The sequence below is a fragment of the Siniperca chuatsi genome, linkage group LG21 (genome assembly GCF_020085105.1).
Source record: "Siniperca chuatsi isolate FFG_IHB_CAS linkage group LG21, ASM2008510v1, whole genome shotgun sequence".
NCBI lineage: Eukaryota > Metazoa > Chordata > Actinopteri > Centrarchiformes > Sinipercidae > Siniperca > Siniperca chuatsi.
The window spans coordinates 6,046,861-6,066,569 of record NC_058062.1 but is presented as its reverse complement, the minus strand read 5'-3'; the positions used below and the strand labels follow the sequence as shown (position 1 = coordinate 6,066,569).

Sequence of the window (19,709 nt, the reverse complement as noted above, 5' to 3'; positions counted from 1 at the left end):
GTGGTGTGTTAATACCTGGATTGAGTTTAGCCCCGTATCTTCTGCCTTCTGTTGCTCTAATCTCAGTTTGTTCTTCTCAAATTGTTAGAAGACATTACGGTTCTGGTCAGGAAACAGGGGATTGTGCTATATGGTAAATCTCCAATTACACAGGTTGTTAATACAAAAGCTGACCAAATATGACTTTAAATTAAGTCTGTTGTATGTACATACCTGGATAAATGGATGAAACGTATACTAAGCGAAGTTGTGGTCGTCTGCTCAGACATACATTTTTGTTTGTTCCAAACAATGGATGCCTCAGTGACCACATTACTCCTTTGGAATGTGTTGACTGTAATCAGCCTCCATTCTCCAATAAATACCCCTCATATTTCTCTCTTAGCAGCAGCGTAGCTCATTATCCTCTCTCTCTCTTATATGCACTTTATCCACTGAGAAAAGTGTCGCTTGCCAAGGGGACAAAATGAGGGCATTAACAACAGCCTATTAAAACTGCATTGCATTGCACTGTTGGATTACTTATGACATTTGGCAAAACTGTTGCACTAACGATCAGTTCATCGACATCTTTTTGGGGTGATAATAAAAACACGAGGAGGAGAAACATCAAACAGCATTTATTATCATCTTAATATAATTTATATTTTGATAAAACTAAGATTGACTATTAAGTGTAGTGTGCATACATTAAACAATGGATTTAGTGTATACATGCACAACTCTTGCAGAATGATGCAAGTTTGCATTAAGCATGAAGTGTGTGTGTTTTCTTGTTGCATGAATGCCTCTGCTATGAAACTCAAAAATCACAGTAATTCCAGTACAGGTTGTGTCTCAAGAAAAAAATAATCAATAAATTGTCAGTAAACCATCAGTTTCTTTCCTTTCAAAGCCTCCAAAGGTAAAGTACATCTCTGAATCTGTTTCCATGCACGTCTCCTCCTGTCTGTGTGTGATCGGAGGTCAGTGGGATTCTGTTGTTGTGGCCCGGGAATATCGGGGTTTCAGCGGTCAGCGTTCATCTTTCGTAGCTTTGCTGGCAGGTTGTCCTCCGGCCTCCCTCCAGCTGAGAGCAGTGGGCTGTGCATGGGGACCGGAGCAGGGGACAGCGTGGGCGTTAGGCTGTGCTGGTACAGGTCTCCAGTAGACTGGGTCATGGGTTCGAAGCCCACCTTGAGGGACTTGAGTTGCAGCCGATTCTCCGCCACGGGTCCCGGCGAGGAACTGAGGCGTTGGAGCTTTAGGGGCAGGTCTCCTGTGCTGCAGGCCTTCTCTGAGTGCTGGGAGCTGAGCAGAAGCACCTTCCTCTGCAGGTCCTCCTTCCCAGATGAACTCATCCTCTGCAGCTTGCTCGGCAGTCGACCCCCAATCCCTCCTTGACGGCCCCTTTCCTCTGATGTGTTGATGCAATCCACAGAAAACACCCGGTCGCGCCGGGCGCCATGGCTCTCAGTCAGTGCGGGGGTGGGAGTGGATAGAGGCGAGGGCAGCGAATTTTTCTCTTCGTGCTCCTTGACGCTGTATGGTGGTGTCGGTACCTCAAATGTGCTGTGGAACTGAGAGTAGTCTACCCTGAAAAAGCCCTCCTCCAGGGACATGACCGGCAGGAAGCGATGGCCCCATAAAACCTCATCCTCGGTATATGATGTCCGTGCCTGGCATGTCATACCTATGAGAGAGTGACAGCGTAGTAATAATGCATAAATAAATGGAGTTTAGCTCCAACAAAACAATTATTGGCTGATAAGGAGGAATGCGAAAGGGCAGCATTCCCTCCCATTATCTCCTTTTCCGCTCTGTTCTTTCTTATTTATTGTGGTATCACTGCTTCATGCTCCTTCCTGTGCAATCTATCATCTAGTCCCATTTAGTCACATACTAGAGATTTAAATACTGTTTCAACAGTAAATCCACAGGGAAGGATTCTTGCCATTTCCCAAATGGTTTATGAAAGCAGCTAAATAGCTATTACTACCAACTATTATTACTGCTTTATCTACTTTATGTCTTTCCATATTCTAAGCATGTCACCTCTAATGTACTGAAATGGAATAACTATGATATCAAATAAATGACACCTTTATGTACCATTTCAGAAGGTGAATTTTTATATATTCGTGTTTTTTTCTGTCTTTAAATATTCGTTCCTGGAGGTCAAAGCACTGATGCTTCCCCCCCCTCCCCAATTGTCAGCTCCTGTAAAATTATTATCTTGATATTTGAATGCTTGTTGGAGGTCCTTTACGATAAATATGCACTTAGTCCATATTTTTTCTGATCCAGTGGCTCTGTTAAACACTACAGTTAGCTGCAGAGTAGGAGTTTGATCCCGTCCCTCTGAGGGATGATATGTGCAGTTATGTCATAGCCTGATGCTATTCCAGGCTCACTACTCATCTTCATCCACAGAAAACCTTCAACAGTTCTACATCTACACAAAGGTATTTTTTATTCTTAATTAGCCCAGAGGTTTGGCTTTAATCATGTGGGTGAGTCCAGCTGTATTCTCATCTCTTACCAGGAGAATAACTGTATTTCTGCTGACTGTAGATGCATAAGACAGCAGTAATACTGGTGCAGCAGACGCTTGTGGGTTTAGAGCCTGACAGGCATGCCAGTTTTGTTTCATCATTCAGGCGTCATATGGGTATTCAACCAGCTGGTTAATGTTTACTGCATCTTGTATAAAAATAAAAGCCCTCAGCACAACTACGCAAACACTTGGCAAACAGTGAACAGGGCGTCCCTGAAGAAGACTTTGTGTAAAATTCCTAGCAGTAGCCTTCACTGATGCTGTTTACAGAGTGCATTATGATGCTTTGCCTTTTTTGTGAGACTCTATTTGAATCTGACCACTGTTACTTAGCAAGAATCTAATTGCACACATGCAGAGAGGTGTGTGTCATCTGCATATTAGTGAAAGTGTAACCTACAGATGGAGTTGATATGCCAGAGCAAAAAAGAGTAAAGGGACTTACATCAAGCCAAGTTGACTATCCTATACTCAATGGTTTAGAAAGGTTTGTATTATAGTATCTTCTGTTCACCTGTTCTGTTCTGCTGTGTTCACATTCCTCTTTGTTCCTAGAAAACGGCTTCAAATGATATTCAGTCTAATTGGGTCCAGGTAGGCTCCTGTTCTACTGCCACATGACTCTGGTCTGTGTGTCAATATATCTCATACCTGGGTGGATCTGAGCACACTCCCTACCATTTCTGATCATGTGGTGTGTCATAATCATCACAGGAGAAAAATGTGTTTCATAAGACAACTGAGAGTGTCAGCGTACAGGAAAAAATGGCATATATTGCTGCTCTTTTAGCCCCAGTTGCTCATTACTTAGTGAATCATGCTGCTACCTGTTTTTGCTGTCTCTCTCTTTGTGTTTGTGTTGACCGCATTTTGGATTAGGTCTAATTATCCTCTGATCCCTTTTGTATTGGGCCTGTTTTTTTTTAATGTCTTGTTCTGGTATGTTTTGCATGGGTCCATTTTAGAAAAAGTGAGTACCTTCTGTTTTCAGATATAGAACATTGATTTCAAGACATTGATTAGATGATGGCTTGAAATTGTTCTCTTTTTATTGTAACTTTTTCTCAACAAAGAAATGTCAATAAGTCAAATAAAGTCAATAAAGTAATTATGTTTAGCCTAGTTTTGTCACAGTATTAAGTCACTGAGCATAAAAACTGTGGAGGTTATATTTTCTATAGAGACTACATTCTCCATCTAGCCATCCATTCTCTTTAGCTGCTTACACCTGTTCAGGGTCACATACTGTCAGGTCACAAACCTGACAGAAAAACCTTCAGTTTTGTGGAGAAACAGAATCAATACTGCCTCTAAGACATAAACTAAAACTGACAAGTATTAGAGTGACTGCATGGTAATCTGTCAAGTCTGGTTAAAACATAATTGGAATATCTGAACAACTGTCAGCAGTGGCTGGATGTGAGGGGATGACTCTTAATGTGTTTGGGTTATTGGGATGTATGTTAGTCTGTGGATGTTGGGATATTGTGGAACATTGAAGGTGACAAATGGTTTGCCAGGGCTTTCCCACTCTACTCCTCAGCTCTGAGTACCACAACACTGCGACACTAAACTTCCGACTGCACCCTGATTTAACGGTATTATCAACAGAGCACAGACCGTGTTGCCTGAATGCCTCTACGCTTCCCTGCTGATCCCTCCCTCCTGCTCTAAGCCTATTCAGCTCTGTGGTTTCTTCTACAGCAGTGGTACAGTGAGGGTTATGGGGGATGGATAGATGCAGAGCTGAAAAGAAAAGAGGAAGATGGATTTATTTGTGTTGGACTTTAGGGAAGAATCATTCTGTTAAATATGCAACAGAGAGAACAGTGTTGTTGCTGAGAGTACTCCAGCATGGCTGCCTGTAGTTTACAGTGGTGGCTATATAACAATGTCTCACAGGCTCAGAATTACCTCTGCTCTCAGCTGTCATCTGAAAAATGGAGTGGAACTTCTACTAAAACCTTGGCTCATTCATCAAAGTGACACACGCATCTATGACCACAGGCTTTTATTATGCATAGGGTGGGTATAAACCGATTCTGCAGTAATAAAATATCCCTCATAATTCAATCAGGGTGTCATTCTCATGTGTTGTTCTCATTCTCACTTTTTTCAGCTCCTGTGTTCTTTAAATATGCAAAACTGGGAAGGCAGAGAAATTAGATTTCAAAGTCTAGATTGCGAGTATCTATTAGAGAGGATTGTTATATGGGTTGATATTAATATAGGAATTTACATTTAAATTGAGAGCGAGGAGGGTGAAGAAAAGAAGCAATAGGATAGAAGTGGATACAAAAAGCATAAAAGGAAAGAGATGAAAGAAGTGATCGGAAAAGAAGTTTAAATCAGCAAGAATCCCTCACCAGTGGTCTCCACGATGCCCTCCAGGATAACGACAATCTCAAACTGTTCGTTCATGAGCGAGCGCTGAGATAAGTCGAAAAAGGGGCTCTTGGGATTGATTTCATGGCAAATGGTGAGAGGGGACACCAGGAAGAGTTGGTCTGCACCTGTCCCAAAACCAACATCCAATTCACACTGGTCCAGAGGCAGGAACTCGCCCTCCGGTGTCTGACGAGACTGAAAAGCAGTTGACAACAAGAACAAGAAAGAAGTGGATAAAGACAGAGGGAAGAGCCAAGAAAGTGAAATAGAAAATAAGTAAGTACATTACTGGTTCTGCATTCAAAATGTTACTTAAGTAAAAGTATGTAAGTATTAGCAACAAACTGTACTTGAAATGTCAAAAGTAAAAGTACTTGTTCTGCAGAAAAATGGCCCCTGTGACTGATATATTATTATATATGACATTATTAGATTGTTAATATTGATGCATCAATCTGTAAGTCACATTTTACTGTTGCTGTAAAACAGCTGGTCAAAGTGGCGCTAGTTTTAAATACTTTATACACAGTTACATAGTTTAGTCCAGTGGTTCCCAACCTAGGGGTTAATCTGAGATGAGATAAATCTGAGGGGTTTTAAGATGATTATTAACTAAAAAAGTTGGAAACCACTGGTCATTTATATATGACAGTGTATTTTAGATACAATGTTTTTAAAGTATAAATAGCAGAAAATGGAACTACTTGAGTAGTTCAAGTGCAGCATTTGAGTAAATTAACTTTCCACAACTGCTTCAGTCTAAAGATGTGATGGGGTGATTCTCACCCTCCTGGAAAGTTGATGGAAGATGTTTTCTCTCTCCAGCTATCTCTTCTTTATCAAATATCCATTGGTACCCTGTTTGCAGTGACCACAGACTTGGCACTTCAAACTGATTTCTACACAAACTTGCAGGTGGACGTATGAGACAGTCGTGTTTAGACAGGATTTGCTCACAGGGTGTTAACCGGTGCGGAAGCATTTAATTGCCCAGATGACGTTCTTGGATGTATTTTCTCCTTTCCTGTCTTATTCTGTCTAATCAATCTGTTCACCTTTTCTCTTCCTGTTTGCCGTTTGCAGTCTGTTTTACCCTTTCCAGAACATTCTCTTAAATTTTCTGCCATATTCTTACACCCTGCTCTCACAGAAGAGGCTTGCAGCTTTTTCAAAAGCTTTATTTATTCATGTGAAATATTTCAATTTAAAAACTTGAAGGAATGGCCAACCCTGCTAAAAACAGGCTTATGTGTTTCAGAGTTAGTTAAGTTTAAACAGGCTATTTCCATGTCATTTAAGAAAAATCAGACCTTCAAAGGTTAAGATTATCTTTGCAAATCATCTCGTTTGAGATAATAAGGAGCAGGGTAGATTTCCATTGCAGTAAGGGTGAGATAAGACACTTCATTTTGTGTTTTTTCTTTTCTACTTATAATAGCAAACAAATATTCGACATGCTTGTGAAATTTCTACATTGATACACCGCCAACTTATAATTGGGATGCGTCAGCCACCAGCCACCCACCCACACACACACACACACTCACACACACTCACACTATTCCTCCACCACACACAGCTTCATAATGATCTTCCACACAGATACACACAGTCCCACTCCCCTACTTTATATCCCTTTCTGCAATTTCTGGATCTTTTGTTCTCGTACTAAATCCTAAAATAATGGACACATTATTCCCACAAAGTCATTTTCCTCTTTCAGCCTTTATTACTGAGTCAGTGTCATCTGGTGATAATAAAACAGAACAAATCTTTGACGTCAGCACACCGTGCAATTAGTATTAACAGCAATTGATTGTTTGCTAAGCCCCGCCCCCCATAGTTACTGTTGCTACGGCTTTTCGGCTTTGCACATCAGTGTTGCCAGGTCCATGGTTTTCCGGCGAAATCGGTCTACTTTTGAAGTGTTGCCGCGGGTTGAATTCTTTGTTCTTTGTGTCAGCATGTAACCACATGTATATGGGACACAACATGCCTAACATGCTCTTCGCCTGCCTGGCGGTGTATCAGTTGATATGATATATCATATATATATGATATGATAAACAAAAATGCTAACAAATACTGTATATTTACAGTATATGATTAAAATATAGTGAAGCAACATGATAAGGTGTTTTAGTTGAAATAAGGTATTGCATTAACTACAGTGAATGCATATTAAGTAAAAACAGTACATTCATGTTGTCCAGGCAGGGCGAACGAGGGGAAAGGGGAAAAGGAAAGAGAAAGCGATGAGACAAAGCAACAGGCTAGTTTGTCCATCAGTGAATTAGTCTACACGTTCAGAGAACTATATTTTATTTATGATGAACATACTGTATCTAATTACACAGGGCCATTTTAGGACTTAGGTGAAATAACTGTTATTAAAAACTGCTTTTAATGCTGGCACACTAAACATTTATGGTGTTACTTTGTTGATATTACAATATATTTTGGCAATGATTGCAATGCTGTTGGATTTCAAAAGCAGTGTATATGGTTTGGCAGGGGTATATTTTGAGTTCTGGTATTGGGCTGGTTTTATTGGCCTTTGGGCTGGTTTTGATTGGCCATTGGGCTGGTTTTGTCAAACCTGGCAACCCTGTTGTACATAGACTGGACATATAATGCTTACAGTGGTGGCAGATTTACCATCAAAATTCTTTGTCATTTTTGCGACAATTTTTTGCGTCCTTAATTTCAAAAAGCAGTCTTCTCATTTGTAGCCAGCGACCACTGATTTTGCTGGCTGAAATGCCGACTGTTACTAGCAGATTTTATCAGCTGTAGCTAGCTAGTTAATTAAGCTAATGGTAGCTCCAAGAGTCAGTTGAAAAGCATATTTTTTGCCCCTTGAACTGAATTTTAGGGGCATTTACTAAATTCTGAAATAATGTATAATTATTAAGTTATATTATCAAATAAACACTTTTGGCGGCACAAAGATTTGTTTTGATTAAAAAATAAGTGGGAACAGCAAAAAAAAAAAGAAACATGTTTATGAGCATTCAAGAGCACTTTTGGTCCAAGCTCTGTTCATTTCTGACCCGGCCTCTGGCATGCTGCTGCCGCACTTTCTCTTTCCCCCTGTCTGCTGTAGAGAATTATTCAATTTTGACGGCGTGTTTCTATTTTAACTGCCGCAGCTTTTCTATCCTTTATGGCACTGGTTTAGCGACCCGCACACACAGGGAGAGCAGAGACGAGGCAAGTTGGAGAAATAATTTCACAAGCAGTGCTCTGAAAAAAGAAAAGCAGACGGTGGAAACAGAGCTTTTAATCATGAATGGACAGACTCTTACATGTTCAATCTTCCCACAGGCAGTTTAAAACCAGTAGGCTATGTTTCAAGACCGTGGCGATTATTAAAAGCAGCAATGTGAAGCGCCACTACGAGACAAAGCACAGATCATCTTTTGAGCAGGTTAACAAGGGGGACTGATTTTGGTCATTTTGCTAACAAGGGGGATGGCGTCCCCCCTCATATCGCCTACTGGTATGATAAGGAAAAATGTAAGATAACCCTGTAGCTGCTTAGCTAACATGGTTAGTATGTTCAAACAACAGCCTATGTTTTCACTTTTAATGTTACAAGAGAAAAGGCTTTTTAGGATGAGGACTAGCTGATGTGTTTGGCAAACACACTATATTGGGTAACATTGGCTAGAGTTGCTGGGGTATAAACATCCCTAAATCCAATAAAGAGCAGGATAGAGCTGCTAATGTTAGCCTAAACTCTGATGATAGCGTACAGGACCGGCTTCTACATAGTGGGGAAATAACGTTACTACACAGTGGATGTGATAGTTGTAAATGGGACATTTTGTTATTATTAACGTACAAAACAATAGCAGAGAAAACACAAACGTGAGCAGAATATTGACTATAATAAGATTAAAACAACTTTGAGAACTGATTTAAACTAATGTCAGAATAGTTATGCTCCAATTTCATAAAATGATTTTGGTAGCACACCTTTGGCACCATATTTACAGATTTTTATTTTTGCAGGCTATTTTACTGAATAGTTTTGCAGAATGAAGGATAAAATGATAGGGATTTATGTCAGGTTTCAGAAGGTGAGCAAATTTTTAGGTTTCAGTGGGTTTACTACATCTCTGGTCCTGCCTTCTCTCTCATCCACCCATCCAGAACACCTATGTTCTGCAGCTACCAGCCAACTTCATCCTGACCTCCCAGTGTCATTGCCCTGTATTTTATCCCTCAGAGACGCAAACTGTGAATGAAGTGTGAGTAAACAGGCTTTGCATTGCCAGAAAACATTGCATTCTATTTCTGTCTCCTGTGAATATCAATGAGATGCTCTTCTGGATTTATGTTGGAGAACAACTCTCATGTCAGGGAGGCATTGTTGACTTGTCAGTAGCTTACAGGCAGCTGAATACTGTTTGGCATCGTTCCTCCATGTGGGTTATCACATGCTAGCTAAGGGAAATTCTTCTTTTCACGTTCTGTCTTTGTTGCTTAAGATTAAAAAGATGGATGACTATATGCAAACATTGACAGGCAAAGCTCCTTACACAGGCCCTGTTGGCACTCTCCTATGCATCTTCCTGCACAAAGATTGTGAGATAGCTGAGCTTGTCTACTGTTAAATCTGACACTCTAACAAATAAACAGATTTTTTTCCCCGAGCTCTGACGTATCTAGAAAGGCACTTTTTAACTCATTTTCTACTATGCTTTTGGGGTGATTGTTCAGCGAAAACACTAGACACATTTTTATTTAATATTCTACCCATCACTTCGGGCTACTCACCAACCCAGTCAACCTGTCAGCTGCTCATTATCATTAGAAAGGCAACATGGTTTTGTTTCATGTTCACAAAAAGAGCGTTTCAGTGCGAATGATGCTCATGGATGAAGACAGGTGATAAACAAAATTGATTAGACTTAAAGTGGCATGATCTTCTTACTCGACTCCACTCTGCCGGGTCTTCATCAATCAGGTGCCTGAGACAGGGGTGGAGGAGCTTATAGGCAAACAGGTCAGCTGACATGCCAGCCGAATCACACAGGCTTTCACACTGCCAGATACCGTCTGCCAACTCAGTACATTTAGAAAGTAAGATGAATTGGTCAAATCAAACCAAGAGTCAAATGAATTGGACAATCCCACGTGGGATGGCCTGCTCAGGTTTCTCCTGGTTTTTTCCTGGTACTGTACTTTACTAGTACTACTAGTATTTCCATTTTCTGCTACTTTCTACTTCAACTCCACAACATTTCAGAGGGAAATATTATACTTTTTGCTCCACTACATTTATTTGATAACTTTAGTTACTAGTTACTTTCGAGATTCAGATTAACAATACCAACTATAATCAACAAATAAGTTATGATATTATTAAATCACTAAGACTTTATTGATCCCCAGGGGGAAATTCACAAGCTACCTAGTAGTATATAAAGGGATATATATATATAAATATGTATATATAAATATGTGTATAAATAAATTAGAATTAGCCCCACACCAGCTGCAATATTAAAGTGATGTTTACACATTAATGCATCAGTAATAACTCAATAATAGAATATACATTATTCTGGAATGTGCCATTCTGCAAAATGAGTACTTTTACTTTTGGTACTATATTTTGATGCTAATACTTTTGTACTTTTACTTAAGTAAACATTTTAATGCATGACATTTACTTGTAACAGTATTTTAGCACTGTGGTATTGCTACCTTTACTTAAGTAAAAGTTCAGAGTGTTTCTTTCACTACTGGTCAAAGACTACTCTTAGTTGCCAGTTTATTAAGTACACCAAGCTAAACCTGATGCAGTCTAATACGACACGCCTGCAATAAATCCTCCCATCATGAAGGTTATAATGTTCAGTTTTTGTTGTTGATTCAACTTCATGATCATTTTGGAGGATGTAGTTTTTGGTCTTGTTGAACTGTTTTGTTATACAGAGAAGTATTTCTGATTTAGCCTACCACTATTGATATAAATGGGGTAGACTAAATAATAGAAACACCTGTCAGTATATGTAGGTCCACCTAAAAATAATAATAAGCTGGCAACTGAGGGGTGAATTCACAAAAGGACTACGTGGCTTCACCCGGACTTTCCAGTGATCATGGCAGCAGTGATTGTAGCCAGGCGAAGCAATAGCACATCACAGTACATCATATGTGCACAGGTAGCACAGAGACAGTTCAATACCTGATATTCACCATGAGGGAATGAAACTGTAAAACAACATAAAACTTGCATTTTTTGACTCAAATGTTGCTTAACAAAAATCTGATTAAATAGATAACTAACAGTATTAATTACAACAGTTCAATAGTTAAGTAAAAGTAATGGAACAACAGTGTGTATGTTCTGACTAAACCGGCTACATCTGAAAACATCTTTAGGTATAAAAATGACACATGTCCACACTAGCTTTAGCAGGTCGATTACAAACTTCTTCCTCTTCTTTTGGTCTAAAAGAATTTGTGCATCACTGTCAACATCTGGTAACGAATGGGAAAGACACAGCCTGGTTACTCTGTCACAGCTGGTTAAACGTCCGTTGTGTTCTCTCTTTTGCTCCACAATCACCTACACTGTGTTTCCATAGAGCCAAACTCACGATTTAGTTATATATTTAACATGTCTCTGTTGTCAGACAACTGAACAAGCATAAAGCAGTGATTTGATTGCAGCTCATAAAAGCTACCTGTCAACCAGGTGACCAGCAATTCCTGTGTTACTACAATTCACTATTTTATTACATAATAAACTGAAAGCTTAATGACGACACCTGTGCTGTGTGATTGGCTATACTGACATTTAAAATGAGTGATCACGAAGAGGCTCTAAGGTGAAAGGAAGTTGCTAGTAGTTGATTTTACTGTCACACAGCTCCTGACTGGGGCTGAGCAGGCAGGCCATTTCCCACTAAGGCCAGCATTTGCAGATTGGAAAAGCTCCTTTTTGGGTGTGAAAATTATGGGTTTTCAGATTTACCCGGCTTGGTGTGGTGTCTAAGTTACTTTTACTTTAAACTGATATTTTTGTTGTTGTTCATTATCCTTTTACACAATAACAGTGAAAGAAAGTTGTAGGCAAACCCATGAGAAATGTCTGCTAGCTGTTTTTCTCAGGTTTATGTGTGCATTGATGGGACAGCTGTTCACACACATAATTGAGTCTTGCTTCATCTCTTCTCTTCTGCTGGGAAAACGTCTGCATCGTAGCCCATCCAAATTTCCACTAATTACCGTTCACATTTCCAACTCACTAAGTTAGAACTCACTAAGCTGACAAGGATGACACCAATTGGCCCATCAAAAGTTTAGGAAAGTTTCGCCAGAATTCACATTGATTTTGAATGACCCCGATGATTTGTAACATTCAGTACCACTGTTATTTCACTCATTTATTTCTGCAATATGCACGCATGGCAATTATTATATGGTTAAGGTTAAGCTATGTTGTTGTCAGTAATTGGATGCAAACTCAAGCTTCTGCCATTAAAGTCATCTCCAGTCAAGCCCATCCACCACTCCAACCCACCTTGCTATTTAAAGGGCATACTGTTACATAAATTGTCCGCTGCAGAATTGTAACGTGAAGGTAATTTTTATGGATACTGGGCAGCTTTTTTTAATGCTCCGAAAATACTGATTAGCATGAGTCACAAACTATGATCACAAGTGAAAACCTGCTAGATTTGTCTTGATTGTGAATGTAGTGCGGAGGCCTGTGTGAAGTCTCACTGATTAGGTGACGGCTTATGCTTCACCACAATTAGACAGGTTGGTACAGTCATCAGGTCAGTCAAACCAGGATAAAACTGGTTTTAGGTGTTGCCTCTGCCTGAAATGTATTTTGTATGTCTTATGCTCTGGTTTTGTTTTCCTCCTTGGAAAGTGATTTAATCCTCAATGTGACACTTAGTGACTTGGCGGTAGTTGGCAGAAATGGTGTCACAATGTTCTTGGCCAAAAATGTGTTTTGTTGTGACTGTGCTGCCTCTGATTTCTAATTGGGTGTGGAAAATACTGTAACAAGGCTCATACATTATTATTGTCAGGAGCCTTGTTGTGTTTATTCAAGAATAATAATGCTGTGTTTTAGTGCTTGTGAATTTATGGCTCGGACATTACAAATAATAATTGTGTGTGTGCATTTTTGAGCATACACACTTTTACAGCAAAACATCCTATACGTCTGTGCAGACTCTGAATTATTCAAGTACAGAATACAAAGGAGAGAGGAGCGTGAGCAGTGCAGAGTCTTAAGGTTTTCTGGCTCTGGCGCTCGCTAATCAATGACTGCAGGGCTTCAAGGCCCTCCACAACCTGATAGTATAATTGCAGCTCTATTCTTATTAGAAAAGAAATGGAAATCAATTCTAGATCTAGTGACTAGTGTATGTAGCCAATCCTGCAATCCTCTGAGGAGATATACAGCTGAGAGAATTTCTCTCCCTTGTATTTCTCTGAAATAGAAGGCACCTTTTATACAATGAAAATATTAAGAAAAAATCTGTTGTTAATTCTTTTTATGTCTCCCCTCTCTTACTGTTAGTCTGTCTCCAGCTCTTTCACCACTTTCCATCACTTTCAATCGTTTCCTTCACTCTCTCGCCCTCCTCCCACCTTCCAAGTAATACCACAGTCATATTTTCAGCTAGGATGTTCCACCAGGATGCCCTCTGAGGCTGTCATGGATACCCTGCAAAGCTGCATTTCAACTGCTTATGGTGGAATCTGTATGACAGCTTCCGTTGGTCTGTCACTCCCTTCGTTCTGCTGTCATCCAGTTATCATCCACGGCAGTTCAGCAGAGCTCTGGTACACCGACACACTGTCCAAACAAAGCAGCGCCAGCAAGTGGTTCCAATTTAAACAGGCATCATCATCTACTGTAACAGGGCTCTGTAGATTTAAGCTCTCGTCTTCATGGATCATTGAACCTGACATTTCAGGTAGTCTTGGTCCAGTTGTTTGGTCCGCACCAGGGTTCGATTGACAGCTTTCACACCAGCCCAAACGAACCGTATTAACCAGCCAAACGCACCGGGATTAGTTTTAACTGAACCAAACAGGTTAGGTGTGAAAGCACCTGAAGCTTGGTGTGGTGGTAACTTAAGCTGCAACTTGGAAAAGGGCCTTCTTGCCCTCCAGTAGAGGGCAAAGCCTCTGTGGAACAGAAAGTTTTAGTCTTTAGTCTATGAAAACAGATGGAGTCTGACAACAATCATCCTTAACCCATTTCCATACATACGGACTTGAACACTGGAGACGCCAGAAGATGCCATTAATTGTGAACTGAACCACTATTCAAAGACATGAGGAAGTTCAGAAAGGTTTATGGAAATATCTTTTGACGCGAGGGAGCAAAGACCTTGAAACAACCGATCACGCTCATTTTGATTCCCTCAGGAAACAGAACCACGTAGGTGTTTTCCACTCAAACTCAACTACAGAAAAATACTTAAAACAAAACAGAGGAAAAGCTCATCATCTCGGTGAATGGCTTCCCAATTCTTTATGATATAACTTCAACGAGTTCAGTCAGAAAAACAATGCTTAAATATAACTCACTTGGGAAATTAACTACTTGTCAACAAGAGAAAATAACTGCCCAATCAGAGCTGAGTATGTAAATTGTATGCTCAACGCTAAATAAATAATAATAATAAATATATACCGCAAGCTTCAGGTTTGTGAGAGCCAAGAGAGCCTTTGACACCATATGTGTGAACAGGATTAATACTGTGTTGCTAAATGCTGAGCTGACAGGGAATGGGGTTAAGATCATCCATTTACAGGCAAAGACCTTATATGGTTGACTAAACCAGTCTTTATTTATTCATGCAAAGCTTCTGTACTCACATCTGCAGAGGTAAGTCCTCTATACGTCCCATTAGAGGACCATATTCATAGATATTTGGCCACTGTTCACAAGATATCATTCTCAGTGTTACAGTTTAACTGCAGTCAGCTCGGAGTCGTAATTATAAAAACCAGCAAAAATTTCAGAGAAAACTCAAAAACACTGTCATATCATGAGGTGGTGTCAGAGAAATAGCTTTGTTTTGATTTGTAGGAGAGTTTGAGTGCATGTCAGAGAGCTGTTCATTTACTCTGTTTTAGATGCAGCATGATGAACAAGTCATCACAAAAACCTTTTCACAAACTCGCTCACACACACACACACACACACACACACACACACACACACACACACACACACAAACACAGTTTCTATACAAGTTAAAATGATTCCTCTGCCAGTAATGTCTGAGTATTTTACATGAACCAGGCATGACTTGAAGAGGGTTGCAGTTCAACAGCACCACCAACATTTCTTTACAGGAAATGCACTGAGAGTATTCAGTCTAAAATATGACTGCTTAAGTTTTTTTTATTTGAGGGTTTTAAAACATTGTATGTGATGTGTAATATCTAAAGGTATCTTCAGCGTAAACAATGGCTTTGTTCATGCACAATGACTCACTTCTTTTTTGTTTTTTTTGTGTTATGTACTCTGGCAGAGCTGCTGCAAAAATTCTGTCTCGGTAAGAGAGTCTTTGAAGCGAAAGAATAAGGTTGGACCACAAAGCCCTGGAGCAAAAAATACTAAGGAGCACACAGTGGATGCTGTATTTGTTGTATTTTACAGAGAGAGGGAGTATAAAGATGATACAGGATAAAAATTCCCTGAGCCTCAATTATTTTGTGATGCGATACATACCTTTTTTTTTTTGAGTAACACAAATCCTGATTATTTTTCTTCTAATTCTGGGTGCCATTGCTTTAAAGAATCCTGTCTTTCAGTTTTAACACATTTAAGATAGATTATTCCTATGAGTTCCAGTGTGCTGAAATTCAAAACATGATAGGGAAATCGGTGTAGACATGTGTGATTGTACTTCATGCCTATGGGTCTGTTCACTTCCTCCATGCTTCTAACTGTGGAGTAGCTCGGTCCTCCTTGCCTCCCTCTCCCTGCCTTGCATGCATCATTAAGCTGACCAACGCTGTGCCAGACATAAACAAGCTCCAAGCACCTCACTAATGCGGTTTGTCTTCCTTATGGCCCATTTTGCACGCTGAACATGGATGTGGCTGAAAGGAGCTCTATTATAATCATTAAAAGAGGAGCTGCCCGACCTTGCTACTGTTTGTGGTAATTTTCTGCATAGTTGCTTGTTTTCAGAGCGCGAGGTTCATTAGCTATATTCCCCCAAAATCTGTTCTGACTTCTTCATTAGTGGATAACCAAACATTGTGATGCTTTGTAACACGTTTTATATCTCAGGGAAGAGAAATGAAAAAATACACCCTAAAGAAAAGAAAGAAAATAATGCATTTCTTTATGGATGCCATAAATACTTTTTATGTCTGCGTTCTCTCTCCCAGGAGTGCTGTTTTACTGACTCCAGTGATCTGTGGTAGCGTGTGAAGCTCCCTCTCACTATTGAGTCACTGAGCCTAACTTCCTCAGGGAGCCGTCTCTCTGTCACATCCACTTACTGATACACACCTATCTGTCCAGGTGTCACCAGCTGAAGGGGAACTAACGCTGGACACGGCGTCGCCCACTCCTCACAAAGACCAACAGCCTTTTACTCTCTTATCTCAGTGGTTTGAGATGCACCTGGCTGCCATTCAGCCTCGCCATCCTGCAGCTGAAGGATTATGGTAATGCCACCTTAAGCCAGTTTTGTTCAACAAGGCTTATATTGTGTAGTGGGACCTGCTTACAACTGAACTTAGAATAAGAAAGAGGTTAATTTTAACCATTGATGTGCAATATGCAGCTGTTCCTTTTCCTGTGGGCTCAGATGAGAGGAAAGTAAAGGGAATAAAGATTCTTCAGAGATACCGGCTGTCAGTCAAGAGTGCAGTCATTGTGCAAAAAAGAAAAGGCTGTTTTTTTACTTTCCTTAAGCTTCCACTATTTGCATAGTTCTGCAGTGTGCAATGCTTAGAGAGCTAGTGCTACCCACTGCAGCAGCAGGGAGTCTTCTAAGTTATAATAAGTTAATTATACTACTGCATGTTTATTTTCATGTAACTTTATTACATTTCTTTATTGGTGAAAGAAGGTGGGATTTATGTACAGCATGTGCTTAACTTCAACTCAGCTCTTATAACTTCAGAGTTTCATTTAGTTTTCAAGCAGTTGTTACCTTCAGAGAGCATCTGATGCTTGAGCTTACCTTTATGAGTTTGCACCTGATCTGAGCGGACACCATGTGGCTGTTCCGCAGGTTGCCCACACGGAACATGAGGCACAGTTTGCCGTCTCGCTGAGAAATCACCGCTTCCTGACTGAACATGAGCGTCTCTGCGCGTTTCTTAGGCTGGGACATTTTAATGAACATGCAGCCGATGAGAAAAGCGTCCACTATGGAGCCCATCAGCGACTGGAACAAGAAGAGGATGATGCCCTCCGGGCACTTCTCTGTAATGTACCGGTAGCCGTAGCCGATCGTGGCCTCAGTCTCGATGAAAAACAGAAAAGCTGAGGGGAAGTTATAAACATTGGCCACACAGGGGGTGTAGGACGAGTCGTGGCCTCCTAGGTCTCCTCTGATATAAGCGATGATCCACCACATGGATGCCATGACCAGCCAAGCGATCGTGTAAGTTAGGATGAAGATGAGCAGGTTCCATCGCCACTTCAGGTCTACCAAAGTGGTGAAGAGGTCAGACAGGTACCTGCTGGTCTCTCCACCGAGGTTCCCGTGCTGCACATTGCAGCGACCGTTCTTGTCCACGAAGCGCTGGCGTTTCTTCTTGACCGGAGCAGAAAAAGTGGTAGCCCGATTTGTGTTAACCACCTGGTAGTCTTCGCCAAATTTTCTACGAAGTGCCGCCATTTGAGCTCTCCTGAAGTAAAGGCAAACTCACTCGCTGTTTAATCCATGTTTTTATTTGTTTGAGCCTCCAAAACACTTGTTACCTGCAGTGCGTAAAATGCGCCATGGCCACTGTGGCGCGCACAGCAAATCCTAGGAAATAAAAAATAAAAAATCACGCGTATGTCAGTGCTTTTAAAGCACTAACATTATCCGTTTATTTAAAAATATCCACTATTCTTTCAGTTATTTTACATGACATCAAGGTCGCTGACTGTAGCTGTGCGCTCTGCTCAGTCGCCACTCTGACTGGCGTGGTGCTCACCAGCGGAGCGAAATACGAGGAGCTGTCTACCATTCACAGCTTCTGGTGGGCTGTAGAGGATGAGGAGGGAAATGTGAGTGTGTGTGTGTGAGAGAGAGGGAGAGAGAGAGAGAGGGAGAGAGAAGCGAGGAGAGGGACGGAAGGGGGCAGGGAGGGAGGAGGGAGAGTTACACAAGACTGCGTTTGAGTGTAAAGAGAGAGAAAGAGAGCGGTGGACCATTTGACTCTTCTCTGGAGTTAATTTGGTCAATTAAATCAGTGGGTGACTTAATTTATATATGAATTAATTAGTTGATTCATTTATTCACTCATTCCTCACAAGTGCTTACATTGTCATTACATTGTAGCTGATCCTCTGTATGATTAACAGCATGGAGAGTCACACAGAGTTGAGGTTGGAGGATCTTTGTGCTGTCAAGTTAAACTGTGCCATCTACTGGAAGGACGACCTATGTGCATATTTGATCTCTTGATTCTTGTTGCCTCTGTTAACCTGTGCCAAATTGTTAAAGCGTATCAAATTAAGGTATTCATGTCAAATAAATTAACAATAATGGAAAACGTATTCCTTACGCATTTGAATTTTAAATATTTTCCTGAATTTTTCTCTTCTTCTAGACTTCTTGCTTTAAATATATTCTAGCACTCACTGTCCAAAGGCTTTGCCTCTTTTTAAGTCTGACATTAAATCTGTGCTTCTCCTCTTTCCTGTGAAGCCTTCTTATTGATTTAGACATTACTACAGTGGAGATTTCCTGGCCTAGTATCCTCCCAAAGGACAGTCCTTAAAGGGATGGTTCGCCCTTGCCTCTTTGTTGCCCTTGTTTTAATCACATAGAACACAAATGTCCGCATTGCATGTAAGTACTGCTATTATTAATTAATGCATAATTGCAGTTTCAGTCACACAGGTTGAATAAACATGCCCTTGACTAATCTAACCTCGTCTCAAGTGGATATTGTTCAGACCTTTAATCTGTGTTGAGATCCAGGAGTATTTCTGATATAAAAGAGGCCACAAGATCAAAACATTACATTATTTATTGATGAAGTGCTCTTAATATACTCTTTCAAGGTATTTTAAGCACTTCATCAGTAAATGATGTAATGAGCTGATTTTGGATCTTGGTGCTTTTTTAGTTGCTGTTTTGGGAGGCAACACACCAGAAAAAGTTAAAAGGTATAAATTGAAGATTTGAATACAATTTTAAAACTCACAAATAAAAAAATGACAGACTGGAGCTTATGAGGAATAAGTGATTTAAACAAAGTTGCTTCAACAGTGCAGATCCAGTCTCTTCCAGTCCTAATGTTATACTCATCTGAGGTCAGGGGATTTTTATGGTAATGAATTAGACATTTCTGTGTGAGTAAATCAAGTGCACTTTTACTGACTCTAAAGTAGTGCACCTAGCTAAAACTAATGCAGTCCTGCAATAAATCCTACCTTAATGAAGGTTATAAAGTTCTGTTTTTGTTGAGAGGTGGTGATTTAACTTTATGATCATTTTGGAGAATGTAGTTTGTGACATTAACTTACAACCAGACGACAAGCAGCTCAGTCACTTGAACAAAAAACTATCCTTGCAATATCTTCAGGTCATAAATAAAAGAG

At 40.3% G+C, this 19,709-nt stretch overlaps 1 protein-coding gene across 1 annotated transcript; it reads right to left on the bottom strand.

Moving 5' to 3' along the window:
* Positions 1-604: 604 nt before the first annotated feature.
* On the bottom strand, positions 605-18,171 carry kcnj19a (potassium inwardly rectifying channel subfamily J member 19a). Its single transcript, XM_044182269.1, has 3 exons — positions 17,128-18,171; positions 4,903-5,119; positions 605-1,672 (listed from the first exon to the last, which is right to left on the bottom strand). The coding sequence occupies exons 1-3, from the start codon at positions 17,788-17,790 to the stop codon at positions 1,008-1,010; spliced, it is 1,545 nt and encodes a 514-aa protein (XP_044038204.1). The 5' UTR covers positions 17,791-18,171; the 3' UTR covers positions 605-1,007.
* Between the last annotated feature and the right edge of the window lie 1,538 nt (positions 18,172-19,709).

What these genes read in the sequence shown, in the direction of transcription:
- kcnj19a (XM_044182269.1), bottom strand. Translation starts at nt 17,790, where the DNA reads ATGGCGGCACTTCGTAGAAAATTTGGCGAAGACTACCAGGTGGTTAAC. An exon ending in TCAGGTGCAAACTCATAAAG is followed by an intron (nt 5,120 to 17,127) that starts GTAAGCTCAAGC and finishes ACTGCTTTTCAG; the next exon opens with TCTCGTCAGACACCGGAGGG. An exon ending in GGGCATCGTGGAGACCACTG is followed by an intron (nt 1,673 to 4,902) that starts GTGAGGGATTCT and finishes ACTCTCTCATAG; the next exon opens with GTATGACATGCCAGGCACGG.